Below are 10,226 nucleotides of genomic sequence, written 5' to 3' on the forward strand. Positions count from 1 at the left end.
TGTGGAACTATCTTTTTCAACTACACTTCTACATCCTTTTGTAAAAGCAAATATTTCCAAGAAAACTTTTTCTTTTTCCCAAACGCTTTTGATAAAACATTTTCCAAAACACTAAAACATGTAATATACATGATTTTGAAAATGCAAAATCACTAACACAGAATTATCAGCCCGAATCAGTCAGCTTTCATAAAAGGGAGGATCATTCAAGATAACATCCTTCTAGCTCATGATTTAGTCCATAATTTCCACCTCCAAACTAAACTCTCCGGAATGTGCCTAAAGCTGGATTTGAAGAAAGCATTTGACATGGTAAGACACGATTCTCTCATTCTTTTCATGGAAAAATGGGGTTTAATGACAAATGGTGCTCCTGGGTTAAAGAATGCATTCAAAAAGCTTCTTTCTCTGTTCTTGTTAATGGATCCCCTGTAGGTTTTTTTCAATCCACCAATGGGATCAGACAAGGAGATCCCCTATCTCCTCTTCTATTTAGTCTTTGTATGGAAATGTTTTCCATATCCATAAATGAAGCCATAACAAATTCAGAGGTATCTACTCCTTTCTCCCAGGGTGAAATCAGTATTTCTCATCTCCTCTTCGCAGATGATATGCTTGTTTTTGCCGAAGCTACCCCCCAATCTGCCCTTGGAGTTAAAAGATGCATTCAACGATTTAACCATTGTTCCGAGCTGGAGGTGAACATAAACAAAAGCGAGATTTTCTTCACTGAAAAAGCTAAGCAGGTCAGTACCTCAATCTCATCCATTCTTTCTATCCCTGAAGGTCAATTCCCCATTAAATACTTGGGGCTCCCCCTCATCTCTACAAGACTTAGAATTTCTGATTGCACCATGTTAATCAGTAAAATCCAAAAGCGTATTGCTGGATGGGCTAACAGATGCCTGTCTAGGGCTGGGAGAGTTGAACTTGCTAAAACAGTCCTAAACTCTTTCCAACTCTACTGGTCTGCCTCATTTAATCTCCCATCCACTATTCTTGATAAAATTGAGCAGATCATTCGAAATTTCATTTGGGCTGGGCACTCTCAAAGAAAAGTTATTCACGCCAATATCCTGGATTGGTTTAATCCGATCAGATTTTGGTTTAATCACAAATACTTGAAAAGAAAGAACTTCTGGACTATGAATATGCCATCCAGGCCTTCCTGGGGAGCCAGAAGCATCTTCAAAGCCAGAGAAGAAGCTAACCGGCTCATTTGCTATGTCATTGGAGACGGTAAAGGAATTGATTTTTGGAAACAGCCTTGGCACCCTGATGGTCTCATCTCTCACTTATACCCAGAAGGAAGAATTCTCAACTCTCTTCCTCAATCTACCACAGTTGATAACCTCCTCAGTAACGGCGAATGGATCCCAACTAACCAGCGCACTCTTCCTGGCCTTCACCTCATTCTAAACTCAGCTCTTATCATCCCTGGGAACCATAACCAAGTAATTTGGAAACCTCACCCAAATGGAAACTTCACTTTGACAAGTGCCTCGCAAAGTATCAGAATCCACCATCCCAAAATTCAGTGGTTCTCTTCTATCTGGTTCAAGGGCCACATCCCCAGACATAGCCTGGTTGCTTGGCAAGCGCTCCATTGTAAACTTAGCACCAAAGCTAAACTCCTATCTATAGGGATCATTACTGAAACCTCCTGCCCCCTATACTCTTCGGGAAGAGAAGATTTGGACCACCTTTTCTTCAACTGCTCTTTCACTTCCTGGATATGGAGATCCTTATTATGGAGGTTCTCGATTAGAAGGAAACTAAAGAAAACATTGCTTGAAGAAGAATTATGGATCAGAAATAACATAAATTCTAGAGACAGATATTTGGTTGCTCTCCGCCTTGCCTTTTGTGCTACTATCTATTGCATCTAGATCAAAAGGAACAGAAGGATCTTCGACAAAAGCAATCGCCACAAGCAGAGCATCCTCTGGGATATCATCCATATTATACGATCTAAAATTATTTTCCTCAGATTGGATGGAAACCTTGACCCCAAAGACAATTTCCTGGCTGCTAAGCTGAAACTCCCCAAGTTCAGCAAACCTGAATTGATAAAAACCTGCAGCTGGATTCCCCCGGATGAGGGTAGATTCAAACTGAATTCTGACGCATCTCTTTGTCAAACTGAAGCAGCCATTGGAGGGCTAATCAGAGACTCCAACAGCAACATCATTACAACTTTCTCCATTAATATGCCTCCAAAATCCATCCAGGAGCTGGAAATGCAAGCGATTCTTGTTGGTACTGCCTCAGCAAGGAAGTTAGGCCTCAATCACCTTTGGATTGAATCTGACTCCCTCTTCGCCGTCAATGCTATCAATGGGAAAATCAAATGCCAATGGAAGTAAATTCCAATTCTCTTCAACCTCAAAGCTCTACTCGGTGAATTTCAGAGTTGGAAGATTACACATATCTGGCGGGAAGCCAACTCAGTAGCAGATCTTTTATCCAAAACTAATTGTTGCATCAAAGGAGAAGATCTTCCTCCCTCAAACCTGCCCCCTGATCTGATGGCCCTTGTCTTAGATGACTCCTCTGGAACTTTGTATACTAGATTGTAGTTCCCATGTCTATTTTATTTTCATTTGCTATGTTTGTAGGGATGCTCTTTAGGAGCCCTTCTCTCGTCTGTCTCTTTATCTGTTCAATGGTTTCTTCCATTGTTTGCTGCTGGTTTTGTTGGAGCCTGCCCCACAAACTGTTGGCCTTTGAGCCCCCCTGATTGTACTTTTTTCTCTTTTTAATGATATCCGGTAGGGGTCTTGCCTAACCCCAGCTTACCCAACAAAAAAAGAAGAAGATTTGTCCACGTTGCTTCCGCGTGGAGGGGGAGATTCTTGGGGGTTCCGTGCAAAAGCAAAGATCCCATATCAGATAAGTGAATGGATGTGGATAGGCTTATAAGGACTTGGGCACCCTCCCCTTAAGGGCCAGCTTTTAAGGGTGAGTTCTACCCAGGTCCCAAAATAAACCAATTCTTCAAATCAAGTTCGAAAATCTCCATTGTTTATAGGGTAAGAATTGGCGAAGCTGGGAGACTTTTAGGACATCACCGATGCATTTTAAATCTTACAACATGAATGGCTTAGATAATTGAACAAATGGCCACCACTTGTATCTTGCTTGTCCATATTTCTTTGAGTAGAAATAGACAACCAGAATATAATACCTCATTTTTTAAACTTAAAATCATTAAGAACCTTTAAGTAGTTCCCTTTCATGCTCCCTTTCCTTGCAGCTGCCCTTTCAAGATTGAAGTTATTTCCAAGTCTCAGCTCACTTATTTTAGATTACACTTAGTTCTTGCCATATACAGGAGAGATGCCCTCCCATATCTTAGTTTCCAACAACTTGTAATTGCTCCTCTACTCACTCATAATTAGTCATTTTTTTTATTTTTTAAGCAACATGATCAATAAAAACAAAGAGTACTGTCCACTCACATTTGGACATGCTAATGTGCCATGTGGATGTGATCTGCAGCATTGATCTGAACCACAAAAATAGTTCATGCACCTTGCCATTGGTCTACCATGATCTGATGATCTGAGCCCCATGCTTAGGCCTGGAAAGTAAAGATAAAGCATTGATTTTTCGAGGTATCCAATGTCAATTCTTCATTGGACCAAGACCATGTGGGTCATCACAAGATCGTCAACCATGTCAAGGGTTCATATTATACACGGGGCCCAATGTTGATCATCAGGATTCAATCCTATCTGTGGACCTTTAGACGCTATGAATATATAGGGCAAGTTTGGCAACAGTGAAAACGTATACCAAAGAATATTCATGGGACCAATTGCGAGGGCGCCGCCTTGGCGGGAGAGGAGATAGACTTGAGAAGGCCGGAGGGGATGAAGCATGAAAAATTCCTAAAAACAGTGAAAAAAATATACACTACTTCAAATTGGGGTTTTCCCCTGTTTTTGAGGGGCCTTTCACGCTCTATCACTCCCACCCTCTCAAGTCTCTCGCTCATTGTCCATCTCTCACAACTCACAACTCACAACTCGCCACACTAATATTCCATGAAATTTTTTTTTTCAATGTTTTCAAACATGCCCATTATAGTTACCACCACAGGAATATTTAGGCACCAAAAATAAAAGAGAGCAAAAGAATGGTATCAGACAATCTATTCAAAGAGACCAAACATTTTGCCAATTGTAGTTTACAGCCAAGGTTTTAAATTTCATCCGAAATCCATGAAACGACCCAAATTTTGGTCGAAATTTCAGAAATTTTGTCAAATTTCGGCGAAATTTTAAAAAATATATTATTTTTTAATTCCTTGCCCCAAATTTCAGCTGAAATTTCGGCTGAAATTTGGCCCAAAAAAACGGGATTTCATCTGTCTTTACCAAATTTCGGGTTCGGCTAGGTCCGAAATAACCCCCGAAACTGAAATTTAAAACCTTGGTTACAACCACAAAAATATTTAGGCAGCAAAAAGAAAAGAGAGAAAAACAATGGTAACAGAAAATCTATTGAAGGAGGAGAGACTTTTTTCTACAGTAAAAGAAAGATGAAGCATTGTTTATGAGTTACTATTTTTTCGATAGTAGCCGAGGGCCGTGTAATAGGTCTGAGTCATGGTAAGGCCAAGAAGGAAAGCTGCAGCCACTACAGAGATTAAAGTCCAAGGGTTCTTGAAGTAGTTTTGCATAAGGTTAGAACGCCACTCACGAAGTATTCTGCTCCACCTCTTGGTGCTCTTCACATAGTGTTCGTCCAACGCATCTCTCACTTCGCATAGAGGACTAAAAGGATCAAAGTACATGTCCCTTGCAAGCTCTTCAGTTAGATCAGCAATATATTCATTGCTACCAATCGTGCTTTCTATAAGCTCAAGTGAACGGAGTAGCCGAGCATCCTTCTCGGAATTGATCAAACCATACATGAAGGCAATGAAGGAACTCACTTCGCGGTGGCCTATACTTGGGTGAAGCCGCTCAAAGGTGAGGACATTGAGGTAGAAGGACGCGGTTCCACCATCGACTATGAAAACTGGTAGACTAAGGATACCTGTTAAAGTATAAAAAGATTAAATAACACCATCTCCAACAGCTTAAGCTTTTGGAGTGATCGGTTGTTTCACATGGTATCAGAGCCAAAGGTCCTGAGGAACCTCCTTGATAGCAAAAATCCACATGCAATGGCCAAACCTAAAAGAGGGGCCACATGTGCCACGTGTGGGCGAACCCTAGAAAGAGGGGCTACATGTGCCACGTGTAGGCCAACCCTAGAAAGAGAGGCCACATGTGAGGGGGACTGTTAAATTATAAAAGATTAAATAACACCATCTCCAATTTAGAGTGATTGGTTGTTTCACAATACCGTTACTAAATGTAATGTCTCTTATGCTTTTAGTTTCGCTCCTCTTGAACTCAACTCCAGCATCGTGAAGGTCTGACGCCGACCGGATGACCGCGGAAGGTAAACGCCTACTTGTTTTTGCTGGTGGGCCTAGAATCATGCCCTTCCTTACTAAGTCCAACATGTGTAGGCCTCCCCCTATATCAGGGACTGGTTTCATGGAAGGAATAAAGAATCCCACCACAAGCTCGTTCAGGGATTTGTAAATCTGCATAAAGTTTTAGTAATACCAACTTTATTTAATGAAATATGCTGAAAAGATTAATGATATGTAAGCATGTTATCCATGAGAGGCATGACCATCTGCCTTCAAAATAAACTAAAATAGTATGGGATTTGCTAAGGTCCATCACAAAAGGCATTTCGCAGATGCTCTTCCATGTCAGAGTAGCCACCTCGTGAATGATAATAGAGTCTGCTGAAAAGTGAGCCTCTGTGGCTGCTTTGACATGAGACAAACCATCTGCGAAATGCATTTGTGATGGACGCTAGCAAATCCCAAATATTATATTTTTTCAGTTGATACATTTGCTTTTAAAATAAACTAAAATATTGTTCCTAGATTTCCTTTCCCTATGTTATCATGGACCTATTTTTTCTTCCCTTTTCCTTAGACATTGTTCAAAGGATTGGGCATTGATCTTATTCCTGCTATTGTTTCATCTTTCTTTCTTTAATATACTGGTAGGGGTCCACCTCACCCCAGCTTACCCATAAAATAACACTAAAATATTATATTTTTTTAATTGATCCATTTGCCTTTAAAAACAAGAGGAGTGATAGGTGCAAGGGCCCTTGATTGGATCCACGTCATTTTCGTAGACCTTTTAAAATTGGTGGAGATCGGAAGTAAATTCGTCTGCACTTAATGCCGTGTTTTAAATCAAGGGCCCTTTTCCAGCTCTTTATGCAAGGCGCCCTTGCATCTGTCATTCCTCTTAAAGAAACTCAAAGATTATATTTTTCAATTGATCCATTTGTTCTTTGGGTAGTGCATGGATAGAGACGGCCTAAAAGCTCCCCCTATGACAATCCTAACCATTCAATTTATTGAGATTTTGAAGTGTAGAATAGTTTGATGGGGGAGCTTTTTATAGCATGGATCATCCATAGCAGCAGAGAGACTGATTATGGGCTATTTGGATCCTCTACCTCTACTATTGCCCGCTTGTTCTTCTTTTCTTCAAGGGAATGATAGATAAAGGATGGGATGGGGCAACGCCAAAACTTCCATTTGTCATGGTCGATGAGACAAATTTATAAGAGGGAAATGATATATTCGGCCTTTTTTCCCTGGACCAACCCATTACAGTGTAAAAGGGTAGTCATATATACACTAGAGGAGGCTAGCCTAAGGAAGAAAAGGGGGCAAATATATCACATCCCCTCGCTGATAATGGGTAATCGCTTGTTATTGTTGGGAGGGCACACTCATACACTCACACCAATGGGCTGGCCTAGGGAAGAAAAAAGGGGCGAATTCACATGAGGGAATTGATTACCTATCTTTTTCCTTTATTGGAGGTCCCACACAAGTGGGCAAAACGAGTGGAAGAAATTAGGTTGCCTGTGCCCTGCCTATTTGGATGATCTGAACCATTCATTTGTTGGTCTCCAGACTCTCCACCATAGAAAGTTGGAATTTTCTGAACTGTCCATTTTACACCAAATATATCCTATGGGAAAGATTTCCGGCCATCAAATGAACGGTTTAGATCATCGAAACAAGTGGGGCTGCTCCGATCAGTCAAAAGGGTAAAAGGGTGGAGTCGAAGATATTTTTTGGGCAGTGATATCGACCCCAAATATCTTAAATCGACCCCTATGTGTTTCTCTCTCCTCTGGGTTAGAGAGAGAGAGACACATAGGGGGGATTTAAGATATATGTGGCTCGATATTTTTAGTGGGGGATATCATTTCTATAGAAGAAGAAGGAAAAGACTGACCTTCTCTTCCTCCATCATGGTATCGCTTTCAACACCTAGCAACCTTTCAAGAAGCACCAAAGGCAACTGGTTTTCAACCATCAAAGCATCCGAAACTATATAATGAAGCATATTGACAGAACCTTGATAGCTAAAAACAGGGTCGTTGATATCATAGTCCTTGATGATCCCACTATAAGAGCCCAAGAGCTCAAGCAAGAAGGAGCCATCGAGGATCATAAGCTCCAAGAAGGTATCTCGATCTCTCCATATATTGTCGAGCTGCTCATAAGAATCCATTAGATTTTGGAGAATGTCATCCAATATCATCTTATAATCGTTGATGGGTTTGTTGGATCGTTTAAGGTGTTGATGGAGAGCTCTGAGTTTGTGTTCTTCCATGGATCTCAAGTGGGGTTTTCCGTAATGGTAAGGACCGATGGAGACGAGTTTAGGTTCAAATGCATTTTTGTTGGGATGAAACATTGGGACTTTGTAAATGGAGTGTTTGGTCCATAGATCGCCCTCGTTCGATTCCCCAGTGCGGCTGAGCCTGTCCATGTCGATGATTATCGGCCTTGGACCAGAAGGGGAAGCCATGGCGAGAGAGAGAGAGAGAGCTATAAGCCGAGCACCTGTGAGGCTGGATTTATGGAGCAAAGAGTGTGGAATCTCTTTCCGCGAAATTTCGGAGAAATTATATGGAATAAGCCCTTACAGTCCCTTAGTTTTCTAAAGTACAGTACGGCCTCCAGTCCTACACCATAGGATGATCGAACCGTCCATTCGATGGGCCACAATGTAAATAGGATGGGCCCAAAAAATTATTTCCACAGGATGATCATAGCCCTTCGATCTATAGAGGTAATGCATATTATGGAGGGTTGAAATCATGATTTTGGGCACAACCTCCCATCAAATGGACGGTTCATCTTGTGCATTCTCTTTCCTCGAAATTGCGTACATCTAGTCGGCAGATTGAGCCAAGAATGAAAGGACAGAGAACAAGGTGGAGAGCGCGTACCAACTAGTCAATATAGTGTTACCTTTCAAAGTGTATTTCCTGAATGTGATAGAAGTGAGCAAAACTTGGGTATAATAGGGTATCAATTCCTTCTGAAAATAAAAAGTTAGACTGGAATTGATATTTCCATAGAGGGGTTGGAGGAACTTTCCTCCAACCCCCGTGTGGAGCCAATTTTTATTCGGGGCTTCCAGGAAATTCGGGAATGTTTCGTGGAACATTCCCGTGTTTAATACATAGGTGCAGTGCAGATATAGTGTCAGCCTACCTTCACCCCGACTTAGTTGCATACCAGCTAGGATTACCCCTTTTTGTTACAACGGTTGAGGTCCATAAGGTCACTGCCTGATATCACCCCCTTCTAAGAGAAGATAATTCAATGTCACACAGAGTATAATTCAATTTCACACAAAAATGGGCAGTGATAAATTCACCCCCTTATAACATAAATTCTTTGAACAAGGTAGGCCTCATATCTTTCAAAATGAACTGAATGGGCCATAGGATGATCCAAACCGTCCATTTGATGGGCCACAACAAATAGGTTGTGCCCCAAAAATCATCTCCATAGGATGATCGCAACCCTCCGATCTATAAAGGTTTCAATAATAAGCACTTAATATGCTTCGGAAGGACCAAATACTGTAATATTTTGAGCGATAATGAAACCGGGACTAAATACTAAATATTCATTCTCAATAATAAAGGTTTCCTATGTCATTTTTTTGAACGATCAGCGGAATAATCGAAGATACTCAATATCTTTCAACCAAAGACAAGATATGCTTCAAAAGGACCAAATACTGCATACATGCTTAAGACTTATTTCATCTGCAATGGTCAAAGAAGTCCATGATCTTTCAACCAAAAGACAAGATAATGCTTCAAAAAGGTGGTCCACAAAGCATTTCCAGGCAAAATGGATTCATTTGAGAGTAACTCTTTGATTTATTTTCAAATGTATCTTGATTCTTTTCTGTGGCTAATGACTTAGGTGTACTATGGGGGATTGTAATACAGGTAGATGGACGGAAGCGAAATCTACCAACCTTTCCTCAAGCATGCATAGGCCGTTCTATGGACTTATTTTGGAAAGGGAACTAGTTGACTTGCCTCTGAAAGGAGGAAATTTTACCTGGTCAAATGGCCAACCTCTCAGTTTGTGGTGCCTTGATAGGTTTCTTCTAATGGAAGATATAAAGAAGCTCACCTTGATCCAAGGTAGAGTTCTAATTCTTCTCATTTCAGGCCATCACCAATCTTTCTAGAAACTAAAGGAGGCATGAAACATAAGCGGCTTTCATTAAATAAGGAAAAAATTATCAAAAAGAAGGGCACGAGGACTAGAGTTCCCAAAACAAACGAGAAACACAAAGTGCTAACAACTAAAACGATACTTGAAGGAACGCTATGTCAACTAAAGGGCCTTTTGGATATGCGGATTTTAGAATCTTGGATTTCCTCTGTTGGGAAAGTTGCCTTATTTCCCACCCATCGCGGGTTACTTGGGTGGGAAGGTAAAGGCAAAGAAATAGAAATTGCCTTTTGGGGTTTTTGCAAAACCCTATTATAAAGAGAAGAGTTTTTTCTCTTTTAGGCGGCGTCAAAACAAGAGGTCTTTGGTGTGTCGGCTGCCAAAGGAGAGAAAGAAAGGGAGAAGAGGTTTTTCATCTCGGGATTTTCTCTTGGGTTTTTTTTCGGGTTTATATTTTGGGTTATCTCTTGGGTACGGTCTTGGGTTTGAGAAGTAAGGAAAGGGTTGCGGTTTGTGGGTTTGTGATTAATTCATTGTAATCCTTGTATATTATTTTTTCTCAAAGTGGAAGATCGTGTTTCTCGCCTGTGGAGTAGGCTTGGCCGAACCACGTAAAATCTTGGTG

At 40.9% G+C, this 10,226-nt stretch overlaps 2 protein-coding genes across 2 annotated transcripts; one reads left to right on the forward strand and one right to left on the reverse strand.

Moving 5' to 3' along the window:
* Positions 1-347: 347 nt before the first annotated feature.
* Positions 348-2,366, forward strand: LOC143858468 (uncharacterized). Its single transcript, XM_077369117.1, has 2 exons — positions 348-1,454; positions 1,890-2,366. The coding sequence occupies exons 1-2, from the start codon at positions 348-350 to the stop codon at positions 2,364-2,366; spliced, it is 1,584 nt and encodes a 527-aa protein (XP_077225232.1).
* A 2,116-nt stretch (positions 2,367-4,482) lies between these two features.
* LOC143858610 (UPF0481 protein At3g47200-like) lies at positions 4,483-8,165 on the reverse strand. Its single transcript, XM_077369302.1, has 3 exons — positions 7,344-8,165; positions 5,359-5,605; positions 4,483-5,046 (listed from the first exon to the last, which is right to left on the reverse strand). Exons 1-3 carry the CDS (start codon positions 7,920-7,922, stop codon positions 4,559-4,561), a joined length of 1,314 nt encoding a protein of 437 aa, XP_077225417.1. The 5' UTR covers positions 7,923-8,165; the 3' UTR covers positions 4,483-4,558.
* Positions 8,166-10,226: the final 2,061 nt, after the last annotated feature.

The sequence above is a fragment of the Tasmannia lanceolata genome, unplaced genomic scaffold (genome assembly GCF_043159265.1).
Source record: "Tasmannia lanceolata isolate RefF3 unplaced genomic scaffold, GAP_Taslan_0.1 ptg000026l, whole genome shotgun sequence".
Taxonomy (NCBI): domain Eukaryota; kingdom Viridiplantae; phylum Streptophyta; class Magnoliopsida; order Canellales; family Winteraceae; genus Tasmannia; species Tasmannia lanceolata.

Coding starts and splice junctions, on each gene's coding strand:
- LOC143858468 (XM_077369117.1), top strand. CDS start 348: ATGGGGTTTAATGACAAATGGTGCTCCTGGGTTAAAGAATGCATTCAA. Junction 1,455..1,889: donor TCCCTGGGAACCATAACCAA/GTAATTTGGAAA, acceptor TATTGCATCTAG/ATCAAAAGGAACAGAAGGAT.
- LOC143858610 (XM_077369302.1), bottom strand. CDS start 7,922: ATGGCTTCCCCTTCTGGTCCAAGGCCGATAATCATCGACATGGACAGG. Junction 5,606..7,343: donor CCATGATGGAGGAAGAGAAG/GTCAGTCTTTTC, acceptor AACTTTATGCAG/ATTTACAAATCCCTGAACGA. Junction 5,047..5,358: donor AGACATTACATTTAGTAACG/GTATTGTGAAAC, acceptor ATACTTTAACAG/GTATCCTTAGTCTACCAGTT.